Source organism: Marmota monax, unplaced genomic scaffold (genome assembly GCF_021218885.2).
Source record: "Marmota monax isolate L192 unplaced genomic scaffold, Marmota_monax_Labrador192_F-V1.1 WCK01_AAM20220418_F8-fsc00182, whole genome shotgun sequence".
Taxonomy (NCBI): Eukaryota; Metazoa; Chordata; class Mammalia; order Rodentia; family Sciuridae; genus Marmota; species Marmota monax.
In genome coordinates, this window is record NW_026693043.1 from 23,085 (window position 1) to 48,062 (window position 24,978).

The following is a 24,978-nucleotide window of genomic DNA, read 5'->3' on the forward strand; positions in this document are numbered from 1 at the left end:
AACATGGTCCACTTTATGCTGTGAATGCAGCCCTTGCTGCTCTGCCTCTGCAACTTATTTTTAACTTATTGTTTCTTTCTTTTCCTCTCTCTGCCCCTCCCTAATCTCTCCCCCTCTGTAATCTCAGGGGAAACAGGATTACCTTTCTTACCCATCTTAGACAAGAGTTATCTGTCCCCACCATAGGAAGGAAATAATCTAGACTTTAGGGATGGTACCAGATGATCTCAGAAAGGACTATCTCCCAAATTAATAAGTGAATTACAACTCAACAGAGAACATGTAGAATACATCCTTTGAATTGCCTCTTTAGGTCAGTTGGTAGAGCGCTTGCCTCCCATGCATAAGGCCCTGGGTTCATCCCCAGCACCGCACAAAAAACAAGCAAACAAAAAAACTGAATCACCTTTTTAAAATCCCCCACTTCCTGCTGTTGGGCAGAATCACAGCCTCTGGGACGGAAGCCCCTTGTGTTTCTCCTTTGCTAGCAAACAATAAACCTCCTTTTTCCTTTTTCTCAAAACCTCGTTATTGGACTGGCATAGGGGACAAGGACTGAGCTTTTGACAACAGGAAGAAGAAAAAGAGAAAGAAAGGAAGAAGGAAAGAAGGAAGGAGGGAGGGAGGGAGCACACTGCATAGTCCCCCACCATAAGCAGGAGGAATGCAAAGAAAACAGCCAAGCAAAAGTGAAGGGAGGAAGAACGGGGAGAAGATATAGATATATGAATATGAATATATGTGAGAGAGAGAGAGAGAGAGAGAGAGAAATAAAAGCCTAGGGACATTCTTAAAAACCACTGACTTGGACTCTTCAAAAATGTCAATGTTGCAAAAGGCAAAACAAGCTGGGGAGCTCTTCTAAAATGATGGATTAACTGAAAGAGTTAAGGAAATGTGAACTTTGATTAGGTCTTGAATCTTCCCCCTCCGACAAGGGGGAAAAAAAAAACCCGTAACACTATAAGATTTAAATATGCACTGCATATTAGATAATAGTGCTGTAGTAAATGTTAATTATCTGAGTGGATTATTGTGTTGTGGTTAAGTAGGCGAAACTCCTTGTTTTTCAGAGGCACATGCTAAAATATTTACTGGTGGAATGTCGCTATGAGCAGGGTGTGGTGGCGCACGCCTATGATCTCAGCAGCTTGGCAGGCCAAAGCAGGAGGATCCTGAGTTCAAAACCAGCCTCAGCAACTCAGGGGGTCCCTCAGCAACTCAATGAGACCTTGTCTCTAAATAAAATATAAAAAATGGCTGTGGATGGGGCTCAGTGGTTCAATGCCCCAGGATTCAATCCCTGGTACCAAAAAAAAAAAAAAAGTCTCTATGCCTCCAAGTAACACACTCGGGCAGTTGTGCCAGGAGTGAAATTCTATAACTACTTGAGGAATTTTGCACCGACAGCCTCCTGGCCAAAGCTGGTAGCTGGGGGATTTCAGGTTGCGGTGGCCCGCGCCATGTAGCCGTCACCATGGTGGCGTAGGGTCGCAGACAGCCCGCACACTGTGTGCCAGCACGCTGGTGATGGTGCACGCCATGAGCAGCAAGGACAAAACAGGCAACGTTTCCTCTGCACAGATGCAGAAGCTGGGCCGTCGCCTCCCTGGGTTGCACGTGGAGCCCTGAATGTGGCCGCAGCACAGCGGGGAGGGCGGAGCGAAGCCGCCTCCACCTCTTCCACGGGGACAAAGACACAGGCACACTCGGTCCACTGTTTAAGGCACGCGCGCCCACCCAGACAGGCACACGACAGGGGTTCTGCGTGCCTGAAGCCCGGATGCACTTTAGACAGGCGCAGGCGCGAAGGCAAGCCACGCCCCCACGCGATAGCAGCACGTGCGGCCAGAGGCGCTTTACGGCAATGGGGGAAGGCGCGAGGCCGCTGGAGGAAGTCACATTGGGGGCACTGTGTGATCTGGGCTCAACGCTCCAAGTCATTGAGGGCTGCCAGTTCGGCCGTTGACGGTCCGACGGCCAGGCGATCATGGGGGTGACGGAAGAGGTGTTGAAGAAGGCCAAAGACTACGTGAAGACTAAGGAGTTCCGGGATTACGTAACCAGCACCCACTTCTGGGGTCCTGTGGCCAACTGGGGCCTTCCATTGGCCGCCTTGAGGGACATGAAGGCGTCGCTGGAGCTCATCAGTGGCCGCATGACCACAGCGCTCATCTTGTACTCGATGACCTTCATGCGCTTCGCCTACCGTGTGCAGCCTCGAAACATGTTGTTGATGGCGTGCCACTTCACCAACGTGGTGGCACAGAGTGTGCAGGCTGGCCGCTACATAAACTATCACTATCTTGGTGACGCCCAGCGGGCCACCGCCGCCAAGGGCAGCGCAACTCCAGCGGCTAGCTCCGGTGTCCAGTGCCCCCCAAAAGCTTCCTAATGTGTGGGGACTCCATCAGATCTTTGCAGCTTGCAGGCTGAAACACATTTCCTTCTGAAGACCCATGGAAATTGGTTCTGACTCAAAAAACAATGAGAAAATGACTTAAAACTGCAGTTTGATTAATAAGCAATAGCATCACAATGAAGCTGTTGATCGTTGCCTATTTTGTGAACTGGAAATCAGTTTTTGGCGGAGGGTAGTTTGGCTTGGAGGATCTGCACATTGGGGGTCGGAGGGAGGACAAAGACTGGGAAAACATTTAACATCGTCCACTAGCTCATAGTTCTTTGTTTTGCTTTCCCGTTCCTTTTTGTTTGGCTCTCTGGGGCACATGCTTAATACCACACCTGATTTTTAAAACTTGATACAAGTCTGTACCAAAAAAGTTTGGGGGCTATTTCTATTGTTTCCATGTGAGTTTAAACAGGAATGTGAAATCCAGTGTAAACTTGTAAGGACCACTTAGAGAATCTAGAATCAGTTATAGAATCTGCCATGGAGACGGGATAACAACTCTGAGGATGGTTGCTGTCAACCCTGGGTTCTAGGCAAATAAAAAGTAAAAACGACAAGGCCATAATTCTTTCCTCCTTATCAAAAATGGAGATAGATAGTTAACCTATCACCCTGTGTTGAATGCTAGCTAGGGTTGGGGTGTGAAGGGAAGTGGTCAAAGGAGTAGCCCAGAATATTTCCCTAGAGATCCTGTGGGTGCTAGACTTAAACCAAGGAGCAGAAGAAGAGGGAAAAGAGAAGGGTGGGGGCTGTGGGGCCATGACCTCCAGGGTAGAGGCTGCCCTCTGGCGTTTGACCCTACATTTTCCCCCTGCCCTTGTCTCTGGAGGATGCAGGAAGATCCAGATAGGTCTGTCACTGGGGAACCCATGTATGTTTGGAAGTGCTCAAACTATGCTTTTGTTTATTTTGGTACTGGGGATTGAACCCAGGGGTGCCCTACCACTGAGCTATACCCTCAGTCCTTTTTGTTTTTATTTTCGGTTTTGTTAAGTTATTAAGACTGGCCTCTAACTCGTGATCTTCCTGCCTCAGCCTCCTGAGTCACTGGTATTATAGGAATGTGTCATTGCACACCGCTTAAACTGCTTTTAAGTTTTCAAATGCAAAGAAATTGGAAAGGAAACTGAAAGGTTCTGAAGACAACAGCTCTTGGTTCAGTTACATTAGTGGAATTCTAGAAGATTCCTCACCTTCTCGCATCTAAGCATTGACCTCTTTGGGGACAGTTTCACATTCTGCATATGGCAGTAGAGGTGGGGAACAGATTATGGGACAGTATATTGTATTTGTTATCTATCGCTGTGTAACCAATCAGCCCACAACTTAACAGCTTAAAAAAATGAAGAGTCTCAGAATTTCTGAGGGTCAGAAGTCTGTGCTGCAGTCTTTGGACTGGGGCTGAAAGATGTACTTCCAGGATCACTTAGAGTTGTTTGCAGGGAGCTTCAGTTCCTTGTCATGTGAGCCCCACCTAGGGCTGCTAGTGATGCCACACAGCTTCCTCTAGGGGTATTCTGAGAGAGCCCAAGATAGGATCCTTAATCATACCTTATATCTTAATCGCAGCGACATACTATCACGTGCTATGTTCACACACAGCAACCTTAGACGCTGGAAGGACAGTGTGAGGGTGGGACTATCAGGAGGTGAGGATCACCAGGGTCATCTGAGAAGCTGGCTACCACATGGTTCTAGAATAAAAATTGTCATGTTTCCCGTACTCAGTATGAACCATGTAAGGTCATTGCCCATCTTTACAAAGACATGTCACAAGAAGCTTAGTTTACAGTTGTGTGATCAATTACTAATGTGCACATATCAGAGCATGGGTTTGAAAAGTTTTTGGAATGGTGGTTCTTAATATTTTAGATAATCCAGATTACAATGTAGTCATAAAGTCCAGTTGAGTTATGAAATGAATTATATCAAGATTTTTATTAAAACATTAAAGGTTTTTTCACTGAGTAGAAATTAATGTATTTTCAGGCATGTCTTACAAAACATATTTTTGTACAAAATATGTAGCCAGGTGTGGTGGTGCACATCTATAATCCCAGCGGCTTTGGAGGCTGAGGCAGGAGGATTTCGAGTTCAAAGCCAGCCTCAGCAAAAGCGAGGCGCTAAGCAACTCAGTGAGACCCTGTCACTAAATAAAATGTTAAAAGAGCTGGGGATGGGGCTCAGTGGTCGAGTGCCCGAGTTCAATCCCTGGTATCAAGGAAAAAAAAAAAAGGCAGAGGGTGGGCTGGGGATGTGGTTCAGAGCCCTTGGGCTCAATTCCTGGTACCAAAAAACAAAACAAAACATATTTCAGTAAGTGGCCACTGTCTGTTGAAGACACTTCAGTGCAGCTAGGTTTCTAATTAACCTGGTAAAGGAGGCAATGCCTGTTGATAATTTCCCACCAATCTACATTTATAATTTGGAGGTCAAAATGCCCAGAGTCCCCAAGACTGCAGCACCTCCACTCCCATGCCACACTGCATGCTTACTACGTTTAATTTGTAACATGATCACCCAACTAAGTCATGTCCTTTGTTGCCTAGGATGTTAGTATTTAAAGCCACAGAAGTCATTAATGCTTTAATAAAAATGAATCTCTTCATATCATTAGGGCAACAATAATTTCATAATCCCCCCAAACTCTCAAATATTGTGACCTTGGCTATTTAAAACTGTCTACAGATCTCTTTACCACTACTTTATGAAGCCAGTAATAACATGTCTGAGTTGGCAGAGATAGTTTTCCAGAAGTTTTGGACACCAACACACTTGAATCATTTCCCACAATTCAGGTGTTTTTATTGAGTTTAATATGTCACATCTTCCTCTTTGAGTTCTTGGAGATCTGTGGTAGAGAACAGGCTAAAGCCAAGGAACTGCCTTATCTTTGCAATATAAGTTTGAACGTTTTTTTGTTTGTTTTTTTTGGTACTGGGCATGGAGGTCAGGACCTTGAACGTGCTAGGCAAGCACTCCACCACTGAGGTACATCCTCAGCCCTTTTTAAACTGTGAGATTCTTGCTGAGTGCCCCAGGCTGACCTTGAACATGTGATCCTTCTGCCTCAACCTCCCCAAGTAGCATTATAGGTGTGCACCATCACACCTGGCTCTCAAAATCTTTCAAAATTCTGAACCACACATCTTGTATCCCATGTAGTGGAGAGCAAATCATACTGCTGGACGAAGACAAGCCACTCTCCAATAGAACCAAGACAGCTCTAGGCAGAAAGGAAATCTTCTTCCTGGCCTTCTTCCCATGACCCTGAGGATTCCCGAGTGGCCCCTGGAAGTGTACTCATAAAAGGGGGGCTACAACAAATTCTGGGAAATATGACACAGATGTCTTGCAACTTGAATTTATACTTTATTATTTTGAAACTAAACAAATTAAGAAAATTCAAAATACACAAATGCATGTTTGTTGTAAAAATTTCACACAGGAATATACAAAACAGAAAAACCAAATAACTTGTAAGTACCCCATGGCCCCAATTCCTTTATAGACACAGCACAGCAAAAGGTTAGGAAAAACACACGACTTTCCAGACCTGTTATTAGAACATAAAAAAAGTCTTACGGCATGCTATGTGCTGTTAAACATTTTGATGTTCTATTTATTTTTTGTGGTGATGCTCAGGAAGGAAGCCAGGGCCTCAGCTGCTGGGTGAGTGCTCCACCACAGCCTGCTTGTACTGCGGCACTGCAGGGCCATCTCTTTCTTCCTAACAGTTGCCCACTACTCTGCAGGATGGATGCGCTAGACTTTCTTTAAGGGTCCTCTCTCTGTCAATGGCTGGTAACAATGCTACTGTGCACATCCTTCTGTGCACACCCCGGGGCCCATCTCCACTGGAGAGCTGCCCACAGGCTGATGTCTGTGTATATGCTACATTGGCTTTAAAGCCCTCTCTGGACATGCCTTCCTGTCTGTTACTGATATAAAGTTTTCTGAATACCTTGGATGTTTCAGAGCAGACAAATCCAATGAGATGATAGCTTGTCTATGGTCATCCGTACTTTACAAATCCTTATATGCGCATCTACTTCAGTGTCTCTAACATGGTGGACATTCCATAAGTGTTTTTCAGATAAATAGGGAAAAATTAACTAGACACAGGTATAAGATGAGTCAGTTCACTTTCCAAAGTTCCTAGAGGGAGAAATCAGGTCTTAAACTGGTTAGTGCATCAACCAGATTCCATTTGATTCCACGTTTTGTATCTCAGAGCTAGAAACCAGGAGATATTTCATTAAAGTTTCTTAGTTGGGAAAGTTGCAAGATGAATTAAAATTCTTCCTTCACCACTGAAGACTTCCCAAAGAGCTCCAGGAAAAAAGAAAACACAAGACCCAAAACTGCACAGCAACTGAGAAGACAAAGCGTGAAGCTGTAGGCACATGTGCACTCACCCAGGTTTTGCAGAATTATAGTAAATGCATTTTAATGTAGATATATATGCCCAATATACCTCCTCCCTCCGCCCATTCTCTACAAATTACAACCTTGATGGGAAGCTGGATAGGCAAAGGAGCAGGTCACCTTCCCTCAGTCTCGACATGGTGGACTTCTTCCAGGCAAAGCTCTGGGAACATGGCAATTCCGTCCCTGAAAGGTTCAGAGGTGACTTGACCCAGTTTAGTGCCACTGGCCTTGCAAATGATCAGATGGGGTGAAACTGAGGCCGACCCCATAGACCACAGCATACAATGGTGCAGTGCTTGTGCCATTCAGGCACAAACAGGGCAAAGCCAGGAGTGGGAGATTTGGGGGGCAAAAAGGAAAAGAGCTAAGTACAAAGGAATTTGTGAATCTGTTGAAAGGAAATGTCTTAGTTTTATAAGAATGTTGAAAGTTCACTCTTAAATTTCATAATGAAGGACCAGGCTTAGTTAGCAGTATGACATTTATACCAATAAATACTCATAAACACTCAAAGGCCAAAAGATGAACGTTTAGTTAGATGAGTACACGCTGGGCCGTAAGGGCCAGGCCCTGCCCCTGGCACTGGGTATACAACTGCACAAAAATAGCCACGGCTGTCACCGAGTTTACTCCCCATAAGTATATCGTAAATAAGCTGCCAACTGAGCCCTCCCCTTGATATCCCTGATATGACGTGGGCCGGGGCTCTTGTTAGTCAAGCCACTCGCTGTCCTCCAGCCCTGCACTCACCACCATGGCCGTCCCCTGGCCTAGAGCCTCAGTCTATTCAAACCTGTTAGGAATGGTTCAGTTCTATACTTAGTTGGCTAGAGAGCAGCCTTCCAGGCACTTTGTCCTCTTGCCTTTTTCCAAAATGGAAGGTTCCAGCCCTGCCCTGGCCATCTGCATGCGAGACACTGTCAGGCAGCAGGCAGGGGGATAGGATGCATCTGCCTGGGGCACAGCACTCCATGTGAGGCCTTGACACAGGCCTGGCCCAGAAAAGAATCTCACCTTTGAAGTAGCCGAAGTCCCTGGCTATTAACAGCTATGGCACAAGAGTATCTAATATTTTTGGATTGGCATATATCACACAACCGCAAATTTGTGAATATGGGAAAGAAAAAAAATATATATGTGTGTGTGTGTGTAATATATATATATATTTCCAAAGAATCAGAGCAAAGTCCAGGACAACAAAACCTCCTTTTCGCTGGGGTATAGTACTCTGGAAACTTCTTCCTTTTGCCTGAGCTGGAAGCCATGCTGACTTTCATAGGACATGCCTGATTTTTGTTGAAGGTCAACCTAAAATAAAAGAGAAAGTCTTTTTTTGTTTGTTTCCTTAATTTGAGAAGAAAAAAGTTAAATACTGAAGATGGTTACTTATGTGAACCAGTTTTCCTAATAGAAAGAAAACCAGTCGGTTGCTATTAATGCCGCAGTAAAAGCTGGCTGTCATTTCTGGGGGCAGAAATGGTTTTGGATTATGCTATAAAGTTGATTCACTGAAGAGCAGATCAGTGAGTTCAGGTATATTTGGCTAAACAAAGCTGCCAGGGAGGTGCTGTTGAATTACTTCACAGACATGAGAACCATTCATTAGAAAAAGAGCACAAAGCTCAGTGTCCTTCCTTTGAAATAATAAGGACATAGGGAAGCAGACAAGACCGTTGTGTGTTCATTATGGACTCACATAAGAGGACAGAATCTAAGCAGCAAGGCTCTTCATCCTTATTTAACATCATATGCCTAAACTCACCTCAGTCCTTCCTTTCAGGTGTCTCTCTCCCAGGCTCCTTTGAGTCTCTTTTTGGATTCGGGGGATGGAGGCTGTCTAGCTTCTGCATGTCTTCTCGAAGACCATTTCTCAGATCTTCATTGTTCCTCAGAAATTCCTTCATCACTTCCAGTCGATTTGAGATCTGCAAGCAGCCATACAAAGCACAGCTTAGGGTGACTCTTAGAGCAGACTTGTCATGCCAATGAAAAACTCACAGGCTACAAGACTGGCCCCAGGGCTGGAGCTCTATAGCCGAGTGCACGCCCAAGCTCGAAGCCATAGGCTGCATCCCCAGCGACCCGCCAGCCTGGACCCAAAGGCGGGCTCCTGTTCAAGTGCCCACCAAGAAACAGAAATCTTGCCTACAGCTATCTGTCCATCAATGGGTTAAAATTTGAAAAACAAAAACAAATCAAAACAAACCCTTTTAAATGAGGTACCCTCCACTCAAACAAAACACAACCGAGGATAGGTTTTGAGACCATGCAAGAGGGTATTTGCTTATCTATTGGAAAAAAAAATTTTTTTTTGCTTTAAAACTTCCTACATTTATATGAGCTTCATCTTACACACACGTGTTTTATATATGTGTCTATTCATCTATATTCTACATAGATGAATACAGAATATATTCCATACAGATGAAGAGACACATATAAAATAAAGCCCTTTCCTTTGGAATTTTGTGCCTATTTTATTGCTGTTAAATAAACGAACATACATTCACATAAATGTACAGGTATGAAATTCAAAATCTACAAGGTGAAAGGAAAAAAGTCGGCCCTCTTCTGAACCCTGTCCCCAGTTACCCAGCTCTTCTCCCTAGAGGTGACCATAATGAACCATCTGTTGTTTCTTCCCAAGACAGTCCATGCACTGACACGCAAGCATGCCTGTGGACATTTAAAAAACACAAATGGCAATAGACCAGACACTGTTCTTCAACGGCTCTCTTCTCTAGGAGATTATAAAGCGTACCTTCACTATTTTTTAATGGCTGAATAGTATTCCAATTATGGCTGCTTCACATCTTAACACATTTCAAACCTTCTGTTCAGATAATGCTACAGTAATTAACCTGGTACATGTGTTATTTTGCACAAGTGGCACGTCTGTGGGATCTGTTTTTAGAAGTGAGATGCAATTTGAGTTTCCTATTTTAATTTTAACAGGTTTTGCCAAAACTCCACGTATAAAGGTTGTGCCAAATTTAAGCTGCTCCCAGCAACACACTTCCCAGCATGGAGAGTGGCCCGCAGTAGCTTCTGCTGGGCTCGCCTCTCACTGATCACTGGGTTTACTACAAAGGTGAGAGTTATTCAAATTTTGAGGTGTGGTTGATGGTTTTAGATGGAGGATCCCCAATTCTAAGGTATGTCAAAGTTATCTAAAAATCTAATGAAGAAAAATAGTGCAGCACTAGCCCTAGAGGACAGGGAGCTCCGACACTGTAGAGTGGACACGATGAACCCCGCTACAGTAGGTCTGGGTGGAGCCTCGGCGCACACTCAGATTACCGGGATATAAGAAACCAAAACAGCTGGGGGAAGAATGGCTAAGGCTGTGGCCAGGATGACTAGTAGCAGGGAGGGACAGAGCAGTGGAAGATGACAAGTTTTCAGACTGGTTGGTAAGCAGACTGGGGATGCGCCCTTCGGTGGAGCTGTTAATGACATGGCTAGTAGCCAGCCCAGAGCTTTTGCAAGACGCCTGCACTCTCAACAAACCTGGAAACCATCAAAATGTGAAACGACAGTTACTCAGGAGGTCGAGGCAGGAGGATCCCAAGAGTGAGGGCAGCCTCAGCAACTCAGTCTTGTCTCAAAATAAAAAGGGCTGGGGGATCGCTCAGTGGTAGACCGCTTGCCTAGCATTCACGAGGCCCTGGGCTCCATCCCCAGCACCACAACGTGCGCGCGCACACATAAAGTGAAAGGAAGACCACGCCTACACGTTAGCACGAGCACTGCACTGTTAGCTCTTAAGCCTGATGCCCTGGGGCTGCTGGGACTTTCCAGCCAATGCCCAGCACTGCACAGGGCAGCTCTGTGCCACAAGAGAACTGATCCTCACTGGCGCCCCCTGCTCCCTGTTCCAAGACCTTGGTACCTTCGGAGCTGTGACGCTTGTGCGATCACCTCCTGACCCTTTCTGTTGACCCTCAGCACAGGTTTTCTCTATTCTCAGTTTCTTTTTCTTTGCTCAGGGGTTTTATGCAGAAGCCTCTGCGCCTCCTCCACCATCTGCTTTAGTTTTCTTTTCTGTTCCAAGTTGCCTTTCTTTCTCATTCTTCCAACAGGAGTGCCTCATAATTGACATTTCTTGGAATTTCAGTTTTTCCCTTTATGTAAAGTAATAAATGTGCCTAAGAAATGTTCATGGCCAGGGAAAGTATTTTAGCTTAGGGATGACGCAGTCAAAAGAAGGTTTAAAAAAAAAGTTACTGGGGCTGGGGCTGTAGCTCGGTGGTGGAACACTTGTCTAACATGCGTGAGGCCCTGGGTGCATATCCCTGGGACCACAAGATAACAACAAAAATTATTAATAACAAGTGAGGGGCTGGGGCTGGGGCTCAGTGGTAGAGCACTCGCCTCGCACATGTGAGACCCTGGGTTCAATCCTCAGCACCACATAAAAATAAATAAAACAAATGTATAAAAATATATGTTTTTTTTTTTTTAATTTAAAAAAAAATAATGAGCGAGGCATGAGGTACAGTGATGTACACCTGAAACCCCAGGGACTAGGAGGCTGGATTGGGCCACTCAGTGAGACCCTGCCTCAAAGTAAAAATAAAAAGGGCTGGGGATGTGGCTCAGTGGCCAAGCACCCTGGGCTCAATCTCCAGTACTGCAAAAAATTTTTTAAAACTTTAAAAAGTCAAAAAATTTTTAAAAAGAATGAACTAGGCTTGTGTACACTTCTGTATGCAAATTAAGGACAATAACCCAATACCACTTAGGATTCTTGTTGGGAACTAGAAATGATCTCCTGGGAGCACCGATGAGCACTGTCTGCAACAAGCCACTCTTCCCCTGTCCCCAAGAAATGTGTGAGAGACCAGCTACCATATGCTGCTCTACTATTCTGATAAAGGATGCCGGGCAACGTCACTCTTCCGGTCACTTGAGCTGAAACTCTCATCCTTATCTTTGCGCCCCCTCCAACATCACACTCACCCTCCTCACCACCTCAGCCGCCATCCCCATTACCACCCTCTCTTATTTGGGTAACCACAGGAGCCTCCTACCAGGTCTCCCTGCTCCGACCTCTGGCCCCTCTTCCTCCACCCCAGGGCATCTTCTACTAGAGCTGGCTCCTTTGGTCATTATTACTATAGTCACTGGTTAGGATCTCTGCTAGGCCAAGAGCCTGGGTCCTTCCAGTGCCTCACAAGGCCCACGACTTGCTTCGTCTCCCCTCCCTTCTCTCATCTCCTAATTATTTTTCAACTCGGCCTCGCTGCTCAACTTAGTCTCCCCTGCCCAAGTTTTTCCTTCAGGCATGTGCGCGACTACTCCTCACCTCCTTCAAGGTATTGCTAACTCTGACCTCCAGGAGGCCATTCTGACACTTGTCCCCACAGTGCCATGCCTGCCCTCCCCAGGCTCTGCTCTATGGTGCATTCCTCTTCTCCATTCTGACCCACATCATTTACCTGTTACTTTTCCTCTTTATTGTCCATCTCCTTCTACGGGATCTTTGTTTTGTTCACTGATGCCTACCCATTTTCTAGGGCTATGCCTGGCATATAGTAGGTGCTCAATAAATACTCTGGAATATAACAAATGAGGTGCCATTTTCGATCCTTTCCTTGATGGCCATTGTCACCATCCATTCTCCCTAAGCTTCCCCATGGATCTCTGTGAAAGTGATTCCCTCATTAGAGTTTAAGAAATCTGTAACGATTTCCAATATGTGCAGATTCTTCACGTTTTTCAACCATTTCTTGTGATCAATGTTCTTTCACTGAGGGTTGGCAGGACTACATGAAGGGAACTTGGTAGCAGTGGAATTCTGGGGCCTGAGTAGTTGTTGTTCCCATTTGACTCCAAAGCAGAAAGCATCTTACAACTACAGTTCCACATGTACTGTGCATTTAAATGTGAGCCCCCACCCCTTTAATAATAATACATATCATTAAGGCTCAAGAAGCTAACAAAAAAGAATGGAGATGCTGAGCTCTCCGTGGTCTGGTGCGGTGATGCAGCTGCAGGAACTAGCAAACTAAAGAACTGCTCCCAACCGGCTTTCCAAATCTACCTCTACTGTTTTAAAAGAACCCAGAAAAAGGTCTTGATAAACACTCACCAAAAAAATTCTCTGGTCGTAACCTTATCACTCTATTTCTTGACTCCTGGGTACATGTTTTTTCCTGCCACCTTAGAAGAGAATGCATCTTACCACTGATAGGGTCTTACAAGAAACTGGCAGCATGTTTTTTCTTTCTTAGAAGTAACTGAAATGACGGTGTGTCTTACAACAGATGGCATTTTAGACTGACTGAAATGTGGTCTTATTGAATCCCGACTTCCGAGACTAACCCTAAAGAACATGGATAACCTATACGGTACTGAACTTTCAGAAAAGGTCAAGTTTCACACACATGGAAAGCTGACCTTCAACTTCTTTGAGATAACATGCCAATCAATCCCAACTTATTCTGATTAACTGAAGCGAGGACAAATGCCGTGGTCAGCAGAACCGACAGCATGAAAAAGGAGAATCTGTCAAGTCTACCAAGAGACCTCATGACCCAGAGGACAGGCCGATTAACACTCATTTCTTCTCTGTAAGAGAGAGGATGAGGGTTTGGAATTGATAGTTGCCAGAGCGTCAGTAACACCAGATCTGCAGCACAGTATGTGGAAAGCCGCAGGAGCCCTGGGGCAACCCTCACACCCTGGTGCCAGCTTCTTGGAGCCCTTGCCGCCTGTCTAGCAGGGGAGACGGTCAGATGACTGCCAGCTTCCCTTCCAGCTCTCCATGACAGATGCCTGGCTCCATCACGCTGCCATACATGTCCCTGGCTCTTGGCTACACAAGCAGGAAAATAACTGCAGCTGCCCCAAGAGAGGAGAGCGCAGCCCCGGGGACTTGGGCAGGGGGGTCTGGTCTCTTGGGTGTCTTCTTTGATCTATTCTGCTTCCAGAAGCAGCAGCAGGAAGAAAAGCAGGGCTGGTTCTAATGGCATTTAAAAATAAAGTCGGATGCAACACGTGGATTCAGAAGACTTCATGTTCTAAGTTACCATTTTAAAAACCCCAGTGGGCACACCCACGCCCCAGTGTACTGGACTTTGGGTTAACAGAGCTCCCCACACTGACTAAACATCTGGATCAAAGCCCAGATGATTAATATTGGCATATTTACCGGGAAGGAGCATGGCTTAATGAGAGAAACACACACTCTGTATTAAATGAATACTCCCCCTGTGTTTAATGAGGTAACCCAGCAAAATCACTTTCCTTGGCTAAGGAGGAATGCAGTTTCCTGAAAGGGTGTGTCCCAGATCTCCTGGTGATCTAGAATTTGAATTCAGCCAGGTCTGGAATATCTCTGAACCCTTCCTGAATACAACCCTGTGGCTGTTGGTTTCTTTTAGACCTTGCACATAACAAAGGAGATTCCTGAGACCATGGCTCACCTGCAGGTCATGAGCTAGAAACCTCCATGATCCTTTACCCCTCCTCTCTCCTACTTTTCAAACCTCACCCCTTGTCCCTGATAATGTACCTAGCCACTGAGATCCATCAGTTCTGCTAAGCAAAGCCTCCTGAATCTGGCTCCTCCTGCACAGACTCACATGACCAACAGACTTTAGCACAGTCTCTGACTACTCATCCAACTCATCCAAGTTATAGTTCACTTTCTAAAAGCCACATCTGATTCTATCACTGCTGTTCTTTCTTGCTTAAAAACATGCGAGCTCCCCATCACTTTGGGGGAGTAAGGCACAAACCCCTTGGTGTGGCACAGAAAACCTTTCAAAACAAGGCTTCAGCCCATCATCCCACGTGCCTACGTGACCACACTTTCTGTGCTCACCCTGCCATCAGCCAAGCCCAGGCCAGTCTCTCATGCCTTTCCAAGTGCTGTCCCTTCTGCTAAGAACATCCTTCTTTCTTTGCCGATTTGCAGAAATCTTGTTGAACCTGTGAACTCCAGTTTAACAGCACCTTCTCGGCGAAGGCTTTTTCGGCAATCCCCCTTGCCTGGCAGAGAACCACACCCCCAGCACTCATTCAGAATTCTGCTGCAGCCCTGATACATATTAGGCCCTTGAATGCATTCAGATTAAAATGAAAATATTTGTTAAAATATAGGGGCTGGGGCTCAGCGGTAGAGCACTCGCCTGGCATGTGCAAGGCCCTGGGTTCGATCCTCAGCACCACATAAAAATAAAGAAAATAAAGGTATTGTGTTCATCTGCAACTAAAAAGTAAAAAAATTTAAATTTAAATTTAAATTAACACTGACCAGTACCAAAAGAAAATTCACTTCCGGAAATTACTCGTCTTGTAATTACTTTGTCAAAACGATCTGCTCCTCCTCCCGGGCGCCCTTCTTTCCTTACTCACACAGAGCACATAAGTCTTTCCTTTACCTCTTCGGGCAACATCTCTTGTTCTTCTGCTTGAAGATACATCTCGTGAAGTTTTTCCCTCAGTAATTCCATTTCGATCTCATTTACTTGGCTTGCACTCAGGTAACTTCCTGTTTCGCCTTCATACCCATCTCGCTGATCTTCCTCGGGGATGTGAACAGCCCAGTCAGACGTCAACAACTGTGGGAGGACGGCACAAGCACGCGAACTCGTTTATATATTTATTCTTTTTTTTTTTTAAATTTTTATTGTTGGTTGTTCAAAACATTACATAGTTCTTGATATATCATATTTCACACTTTGTATATATTTATTCTTAAAATCGATTTTTGTTGCCTTGTTTTGCAGCGGTGGGGATGGAACCCGGGCCTCCTGCATGCTAGGCAAGTGCTCCACCACAGAGCTACACCCCAGGCTCACTGAAGGGATTCGATGCTCAAAGAATATGTAATTGAACATCATTAACTGGATCTATTTTAATAATACAAAAGCTTCCAGTCATTCGGTACTATCTCCTCTGCCATTCTAAAATTTAGTTTAGGGCTAGGGATGTAGCTCAGGGCACTTACCTAGTATGCATGAGGTCCTGCATTTGATCCCCAGATTATAGAAAGACAAAATTTAGTTTAATAAACGTCAAATTCTATATGAGTGACTGGGCTTCTGACTCCTTAGTTCTGTACACCAGTGTTGAGAGCCACAGCCAAAGGGGCCCCAGCAAACTTCCAGCTGCCAGCAAACTTCCAGCTGCTGGCTGATGATTGGCTCACAGCGGCCCCAGCAACATCTAGCTGATTGGCTCCTCGGCCCCAGCAACATCTAGCTGATTGGCTCCTCTGCGGTGATGCTCATTGGACTGTTTCCCTGCCCTTTCAGACCACGGAGCTGCTCATTGGGGGACTTTTTTGGCTCCGCCCACGTGACCCAGCCAATCGGCCTCAAGAGCAGGAGGATTGTGGGAGGTGGAGAGAAGCTGGTGTGGGAGAGAGAGGCTTGGGGAAAGCCGGTGGTGGCAGTTGAGGCTCTGAGGGTTTTTCCTGAGAGACTATTTTGTTTGTCGTGTGTGGTTCTAAAAATAAAGTTAGTTTCTTTTGACAAGTGGCTCCTGATTGTGCCCAGCCAGACTGCGGCATTTTTTTTTTTTTTTTTAACTAATTTTTTCTTTTTTTTTCTTGTTACTGGGAATTGAACCCAGGGGCAGTTAACCACTGAGCTACATCCCCGGCCCCTTTTTGTATTTTAATAGAGACAGGGTCACATTGAGTTGCTTAGGGCCTTGCTAAATTGCTGAGGCTGGCTTTGAACTCACAATCCTCCTGCCTCAGCCTCCCGAGCCACTGCACCCGGCTCAGAACTGATTTTTACCTGTTCTATTCTGGAGTATACTGCCACAATCTCTGGAATATTCCGGAATTCATTTAGAAAATTTTGGATTTTTATCTGAAAGTCTCGGAGCCATGTAGACGATACTTTCATCTCTGAAGAGTGCATGATCTCGTTGCGACACTTAATCACCTATAGAAAGATAAAAAAACAAAATAAATAAATAATTATACAGCTTCAAAGTCAATGGGGTAAACAGAGATCTTGTGGCTCCAAAGAAAAACTGCAGAAAGGCTTTGTTAATTACAAAATCAGCAAGTGTGGTCTGGGGGCAAGGGGTGGGGAGGCAGAGCTTTCTTGGAACCACGCATATAAATGTCTCATCAGCACAGCAGGCATGCGGCCCTCCAGCCGCCAAGTCAGATCTCTATTTCATTTCTTCTTGCCCAGAGAGCACATATCAAAAAGTCAAGTCACTTCACAAATTGAAATGCTGTCAAGGCATTATGAGATAACCCGAGTAAAGCTGGCCACACACAATAATAGGGACACTGGGAGAGATGACAGAGAGAGAGAGTGCAGACTGGCTGGCTGGCCCATCTGAAGAGGAAGCCTCTATTCAACTCCCAGCTTTTTGCTACAGGAGCTACGAGGCTGGTGGCACCAGGCCTTCTGATTTTTCAAGAGGAGCTGGAAATTAATATTTTTTATGACAATTAATTAAAATTGTAAAAATAACAACTAGGCAAGACAAACAAAACATGAGAGGCATCATGCCACCTGTCATGTGCCAGCCAGGTAACAACTCTTACAGTTTTGTTTGGCCAGAGGGCTCCAGGATAAAGAGATGCAAACGGGGCGACCATGGTTCTTCCTGTTCCCTAAGCCTTTAATGCAGACACCCAAGAATCTAGAAGTTCCTGATAGGACCTGCAGGTGCCTGTGAGTACTCTCGAGTCTTGAGGGGATGTTCAACACCCTGCCACAAGAATAATGAACTAACCAAGGAAAGAAACACAAATACGCCTACAAATATCCTTAGCCTCTGCAACACTGGGTCTGCCTGGATAGTTTACATTTCTCCAAATCTCTTAACTTACAACAACCCATGGAAGGGCAAGCATATTGGTTCTGGGTATATCCACAGACTGAAGCAGACAATGCGAAAATCTTTTAAATATTGTTGGAGTGCCAGGAAGTTGGGTCAAGGGAGTTTCCTGATGTGGAAACCATGATGAAAAGAAAATCAACTTTTGCTTATATTTTAAGAAAAATGGCGCTCACATATTAACATATAATTCACATAAAGTCTTCCACTTTCTTGGCAAAAAGATATCAAAGGGGTCAACCGGTGTGACAGGTCTTTGTCTCTGAGGTCATAAAGAAGTCTTAATCCTTTCAGTTGCTGCCACACTGGCAAAATATACAGCATCTTCTCTACATATCATAAATAATCCAGTAATGCTATCTACTCTTTTCAATGACGCTCAGAGAAAAAAAAAAAAAAAAACAAAACGTGTGAGAGTTGTTATCTGGTGGATGGACTAGAGAAAAAGCTAAATCTCCCAGAGGAAACCTGGCAAGCACAGTGATCTGACGCCGTTTATCCATCTGTGTTCACATTTTCTTCAGTGCTATGTAATGTGGTCTTGCAACTGTTTAGAGATTCAGAAAGGCAGGATTCAAATGCTGGCATATGACAGATAAGATGATGCCTTTTTTTTTTTTTTTAATTACAGTCCTGAGGATGGAACCCAGGGCCTTGTGCACATGCAGCAACTGCTCTACCACTGAGCTGCACCCTTAGATTTTCCCCCCAATACAGAAAATTACTTTGCTTCTGTTTATGGCAAACAGGGAAGAGAAATCTGAGCTGTATCCATTTTAATAGCAAACGTTACAGTAACAAGTCGCCAAGAAACTTTAATTAGGGAGTACTAAAAGACTAGTTCTTGGTTGCATTTACATGAAGGTTCTTGGACATCACACATGAAACGAATGATGCCAACTTTGGACTGAAGTTTAACTTTCTTTGCACACCACTGTTCTGGGGAACAACCGTGCTATACCCACGTTTGCCTTAGAGTCACAGGGTGTGTCTCACAGCTGGCCTTTGCAGTCCCCACCCAACAGACTCAGTGTATGGTTTGGAATCTAACAGCTCTTACCTCTGTGACTTTCTTTCGATCAACCACAAAGTGATCGCAGGAGTTGATGAGACTTAAAAGAGCAACTGCATCACATTCCTCGGGGCCTCGTTTATCTGCTAGTCCTCGGGGCATGAAGGCCTGTCCAGAGAGGGAGGTGCAAGAGGTCTCCGAGCCCTTCCAACTCTAGGAGCTGGCGAGGCAAAGTTACCTGCCTATTTCCCAAGCAAGGACTGACATTCTCCTGCACTCTGAGGTTTCAAGTTAGAGACTCAACAAGTGAGAAAACTGTCACAGCTAAGCCTGAGCCAAGGGCAATAACTGAAGGGCCGTGCTGTCCCTCTGCTATTAGATTCACCTGACATAGCCGGGTTCAGACCTGTCTTAATGGAGCAGAAGCAAAAAGGATGGTAGAAGGTACCTTTTTGCTTTTCCTTACTGAAATTTCAGTGCTTGAGTTGTTAAAAAGGATTTTAAAATAATAGTTACTCCAAAGTGGACACTTTTTAAGTGACTTGAAAAATTTCAGTACAGTTGCTTTAAGAGTCTGGGCTTTGGAGCGTGACAAAGCTGGTTTAAATGCCGGATCAGTCACTTGCTGGCTGTGTGACCATCGGTAAGTTTCTCATCCTCAGATTCCTCGTCAGCAAATGAAGGATAACTGTCTTCATCTACCTCGAAAGATGCTGAGAGAATTGAGTGAGTGCAAGCAGAAGATGACTGCAGTGCCTGGCCTGGCACACGGTGACAGAGGCCAGAAATACTGGCAATTATGATGTTGATGGTGTGAGGTGAAGTAGGACCTGCACGGGAGTCACAGAAGGAATCCTAGGATCTGAGATCCTGCACGCACCAGAAGGCCTTGTTTTAGCAAGACCTTGCCTCCAGCAAGAGTTTATGGCATGGGCCACAAAACTTGGGCATACTTCTCTCCTGAAATGTTGCCAAGCTTACATCTGGATGCAACTACTTTCCCAGGCTAGGACTCTCAAGGGTACAGTCCTGCCAAGGGACTAGAACAGATGATAAGTGAAAAAAAAAAAAAAAATCACTCTCAATAAGAGCTCTAACTAAAAGTAATCTCCACCAACACAAACACTTCAATAAGCAAGTAACTGCCGCCTCCTACAGCGTGGCTTGGAACTGTGCTCTGACAATGCTGGTGGTGAGTGCCGGGCAGAGTCAGGGCTGCGCTGCTGCTGGCAGGGGAACTGGAATTTTTAATTAAGAATTCTGTGTCCACTGAATGCCCCCTACAAAGGTACAGTGGCCAGTACCACCACCATATTTCTATGTCTCCATGGCCACTGACATGCCAACAACTCTGACAGAAACTCATCACAGATGCTACAAAGATGAGCAAACAAGCAAACTAATCTCAGGCAGACTAAAGCAATGCAATGGAAGAGAAGAAACTTTGCATTTTCCTTTCAGCAACGTGGAATTAAGCAAATTAGAGGGGCTTTAGTTGCCTCCAAACCAGGTCTAGTTTCCCTTTTCCATTGTAAGGCAGGTCCTGTCTGGCTGTTCCACATTACCATTTTACTTTAGTAATTATCTCCCCACCCCTGAACTAGAAGCCTCCCTCCCCGCCTGTGGTCACTTTGCTGATAGGAGATGAGGCTAGAGAAATGAGCAGGGCCAGATCATGCGGGGCTCACTGGCTCTGGGTAGAAGTGGGAGGTTTATTTTAGGGCTGTCGAAAGCCAACCAAGGGTTTTAGGCAAGGGCATGGGGTGACTGACTGAATTTCCATTTGAAAATGGCCCGCCCTGCCACCTGGGCCAACCAGAGGTGCCTAGAGAAGCCCAGAAGCCCAGGTGGGAGGCCTCAATTAGAGTCCAGGTAGGAGACAGGTATGAGCTGTGATGTGAAGATGGAGAGGAAGAGGATTCCAAAAGTATTGTGTGGGTACAAACAAGGATATTTTTTCAAATATTTTATTTATTTACTTATTTTTAGGCGGACACAACATCTTTGTTTGTATGTGGTGCTGAGGATCGAACCCGCTTGAGCCACATCCCCAGCCCCCAAACAAGGATATTGAAAGGGAAAAAGACAAAATAAGATTCCAGGAAACTGTTGGTGTGAACAGGGGTTGGGTGGGGGAGTCTTTAGGATGGGAAGGCAAGGAAGATGACGAGTCAGCTAAGCAGCTGGGATCCATGCCCCTGCCCCTCAGAATTCCGAGACAGAGCACTACAGGCAGAAATACGGGAGCCACCAGCGTGAAGGCAGTATTCAACTCCACAGGCCTGGCAATATCAGAGAAGAAGGGGACAGAAGAGGTTCACTCCTATGACACCAGGAAGACAGAAGAGCAGCCAGGAGATAGAAGGCAGGAAAGAAAGATGTCACAAAGCCTGGAGTGTTTTAAGAATGGCCAGGATGGGGCTGGGATTGTGGCTCAGCAGTGGAGCGCTCTCCTAGCATGGGACCGGGGTTCGATCCTCAGCACCACATAAAAATAAAGGCATTATGTTGTGTCCATCTACACCTAAAAAAATAAATATTAAAAAAAAATGGCCAGGACGGGTGCAGTGGCGCACACCTGTAATCCCAGTGGCTCGGGAGGCTGAGGCAGGAGGATTGTGAGTTCAAAGCCAGCCTCAGCAATTTAGCGAGGCCCCAAGCAGCTTAGCAAGACCCTGTCTCAAAATAAAATATAAAAAGGGTTGTAGATGTGGCTCAGTGGTTAAGTGCTCCTGGGTTCAATCCCCAGGACAAAAAAAGAGAAAAGAGTAGCCAGTAGACAGGTAATGCTGCATGCCTCAGAGGTAAGAAAGATGAGCTGGAGAACTGAAGGCCACAGAGGCTCTAGAGTGAGTTCATGGGAGCTAAGGAAAGGAGAATAGACAACACTGTTTTTGAGAACACCTTCAGGAGAGGCAGAGGAATGGGGATACAGTTGGAAAGAATGGATCAAAGGAAGCTTTTTTCCTAAATTTTATTTCTAAGTATTTACTCAAGTGATTTTTAAAAATAGCTTTATTGAGATAGAATGCCCCCATCTAAGCATACAATTCAGTGGTCTTTAGTATATTCCCAGAGTTGTGCATCTTACACCACAGTGAACTTTAGAATATTTTCATGCCCTCAAGAGAAACCTCATATCCATTAGCTATTATATCCATACCCACAGGCCAACAAACATTAATTTACTTCTGTCTCTATAAATGTGCCTAATCTCAGCATTTCATATAAATTGGAATCATATGGTATGATTTCTCTTAGTATTGTTTTCAAGATTCATCCATGTTGTTACATGTATCAGTGCTTCGTGACTCCTTCTGGCAAAATAACATTCCACTGTATGGATTCTGCTCATCCATTTGGACATTTGGGTTGTTTTGACCTATTGCAAACAGTGCTGTTATGAACATCTGTGCACATATTTTTGTGGGGATGTTTTCATTCCTCGAGTATGTGTGGAAGGTAGACCTGCCAGGTCATATGTTAACTGTTTGATCCTTTCTTTTCTTTTCTTTTAAGAAAAAATTAAATAGGGGCTGGGATTGTGGCTCAGCAGTGGAGCGCTTGCCTAGCATGCACAGGACCCTGGGTTTGATCCTCAGCATCACATAAAAATAAATAAATGGAATAAAGGTATTGTGTCCAACTAAAAAAGTTAATTAAAAAAATCAAATAAACCAAGGAGATATTAAAGATACTTGTACGGTGATGGGAAAACGCTAAGGGGGAAGAAGAGTGGACAACCAAAGGCTCAGGGTCCTTGGGCAGGTGGGAGGGGATAAGATCCAGTATATAAGTGGAAGGAGGACGACAGGAGATACACCCTCCTTTGTAGCAGAAGGAAGTAAGTGATGTACCTGGTACCTGGGGAAGATGAGGTGGTCTGTTTGGGGACATCCATTTACTCCATGACATGTACACAGGGTTAGCAGCTGGGGCGAGTGATGGATCCAGAGTGGGAACTTAGTGAGGAAAGGTAGGAAGAGTAGTCCCTAGGGAGAAGAGGAGCCAGGCCACTGGGGTCCTGATCCACAACCCTGTCAGCTCTTGTAAGCCCCCTCACCAAGCAGAAGCAGATAATGGTGTCATTAGGGCTAGAGTTGGGCTGCAAGGGACTGATTATAATGATGGCTGATGGGAAGAGCCAAAGGCAGGCAGGGGACCAAGGTTGCTGGGTATTATGAAAGTAATGGGAGCCTCAAAGAGGTAGTGGTATAAGGACAAGGGGTGGGGGTGGGAGAGTTTGGAAAAGTGTGCCAAAGGCAAGCAGGATGTTAAGACACTGACCCTTCCGGTGCCAACAGGGTCCATCCAGGGTGTGAGGATGTAAAAGGGAGGCTGAAGTGGAGTGGACCAAGGATGCTAGAATAGGAAGCCTAGGAACTAGAAGATTTGTTTTGGGGTACTGGGGACTAAACCCAGGGGTGCTTTACCACTGAGCCCCATTCCCAGCCCTTTTTGAGGCAGAGACTTGCTAAGTTGCTAAGGCTGACCTGGAACTTGTGATCCTCTTGCCTCAGCCTCCTGAGTAGCTGGAATTAGTGCCACCATACTGGGCTCCCAGGAACTAAGAGGATGGGATCAGAGAAGGAAGGACTGCAGGTGACCAGCAACAATGAGGATGAAAGAGCGGCATAAGCAGGTGGCATGGGCTTCAAGGGGATTTTGAGACTATGAAAACCGCAATGAAGATTAAACAAGTGAAGCACAGTCACGGCCAAGAGTAGAGTATTGTTACCTTAAGTTTTGTGTGTGTGTGTGTTTTTCTCTTTTCTAGGTAAAAGAAGTCGGCAACTCCGTGGCGGCAATAAACAAAATGGGGAGGAGGATGTAGATGTGGTAACTTTACTGGTCTCCAAGTCTCAGGTCATGGACACAGTCCAACTCCCTCCTTTTTAAAGGTTAGGGAGCAAAGGCTGGCCCAAGGTCACACCAGCAGCTGGGCCGGGCTTCCTCTGCTTCCCAGGAAGCAGACTGGGTGGGAGAAAGTTTCTACTTCACTGAGCTGGGTTTTGGTTCATCCTAACAGACCCAAATTGCCTAGACACTAGGCCCTGGATAATCAATCACTCTGCCCTTGTTCTGGGGGCCCAGGCTTCAACACAAGACTCACGAGATGCCCGCTGACTTACCTTGGCTACCTCCCAAGCGTCCACGGGCCAGAGGCCCGGCCGGCAATTTCCCCAGTGCACGTCTCCGTTCCTGTTGATGTGATGTCTCAAAATCTCCCGTTTCCACTCCGCGCACACCTGACACTGCGGCTGAAACTACAGGGGCCGACGCTAAGAAGAGCCCGGGAGAGAGGGATGGCACCTGGGAATCCGAGCCCCGCGGAGGGAACGGAACACTGCGCTCCGGGACAGGAAAAGGAAGGGGAAGGGGAAGGGGGTGGGGGTGGGGGTGGGGAGGGCTGGTTTAGGCCTCGGGCCACGTGCTCACCTGACGGGCACGCGGGCAGCACCGCGAGCCGCCGCGGCAGGTGGCGCTGGGGCTCAGGCCGGGGGCCGCGGCGAGCAAGCCGCGGTGGAAGGAGAGCACCTCACGGCCGACGAAGCCCTGCAGGCAGCTGCGCAGTAGCAGCAGGCAGTGTCCGGCTTTCACCCAGTTCTTGTACTCTGCGCAATTGAGGCGCGCGGCCAGCTCCGAGAGCACCATTTCCCACGCCACCCAACGGGCGGGGCGGACCGCAGTGCGCAGGCGCAGGCGCCTGGGAGGCGCCTCAGGCGCAGGCGCGGTCCCGCCCAGCAGCCGCCGCATGCGCAGGGAGGAAGTGGTGGAGCGAGGCGCTGCGTCACCGACCCCGGGGACGGAGCTATTTTGCTTCCGGGACACGTCAGGTGACCGCTATTTAAATGTTTGGTGCTTGCTAATGCAGCCTCAGCCTGAAACCCTTTAGGTCCTCTTCTCTGTCCCCCCAAAGTGAGACCCTGCCAGCTCCCATCGACTTGCTCTCTTGATGCACAGGTTCCTGTTTTAACTCTATGGTCGAACAGTGTAAAGTACTCAGGAACACGTCTTGAATTGTGTATCCCTTCCGTTATGCAATTCTAGAAAGTTAACTGTTTCCTAAACGCACGGACTACTGTAGCAAATCCAGACGTTAATGAAACGCTGGCTCCCTGCACCGTGCACCTATTTTGCGCCCGCGGTGTGCCAAGGTGACACAAAACTCAAAAGCTACACTACTGGGTCACCAAGCAAAGGTAGACAGGGCCTGGATTCGGGAGGCTGCACAGCCCCAAGCTGGATAATAGCGTCCTGAAGCATAGGGCAAAGGTTACATTATTCAGAGTGCACAAAA

General features: G+C 46.1%; 2 protein-coding genes across 4 annotated transcripts; one reads left to right on the top strand and one right to left on the bottom strand.

Moving 5' to 3' along the window:
* Window positions 1–1,990: 1,990 nt before the first annotated feature.
* Window positions 1,991–2,395, top strand: Mpc1l (mitochondrial pyruvate carrier 1 like). Its single transcript, XM_046453863.1, has one exon. The coding sequence runs from the start codon at window positions 1,991–1,993 to the stop codon at window positions 2,393–2,395; it is 405 nt and encodes a 134-aa protein (XP_046309819.1).
* A 3,377-nt stretch (window positions 2,396–5,772) lies between these two features.
* Window positions 5,773–24,363, bottom strand: CUNHXorf38 (chromosome unknown CXorf38 homolog). Of its 3 annotated transcripts, none has more exons than XM_046453853.2 (7): window positions 24,117–24,361; window positions 23,810–23,944; window positions 18,726–18,845; window positions 16,600–16,749; window positions 15,235–15,414; window positions 8,607–8,769; window positions 5,773–8,152 (listed from the first exon to the last, which is right to left on the bottom strand). In XM_046453853.2, exons 1-6 carry the CDS (start codon window positions 24,330–24,332, stop codon window positions 8,608–8,610), a joined length of 963 nt encoding a protein of 320 aa, XP_046309809.1. In that variant the 5' UTR covers window positions 24,333–24,361; the 3' UTR covers window positions 5,773–8,152; window position 8,607. The 3 variants fall into 3 exon arrangements, with proteins under 3 accessions (XP_046309809.1, XP_046309811.1, XP_046309810.1); XM_046453855.2 differs by having other exon boundaries at window positions 23,810–23,959; window positions 24,117–24,214; XM_046453854.2 differs by lacking the exon at window positions 18,726–18,845 and having other exon boundaries at window positions 24,117–24,363.
* Between the last annotated feature and the right edge of the window lie 615 nt (window positions 24,364–24,978).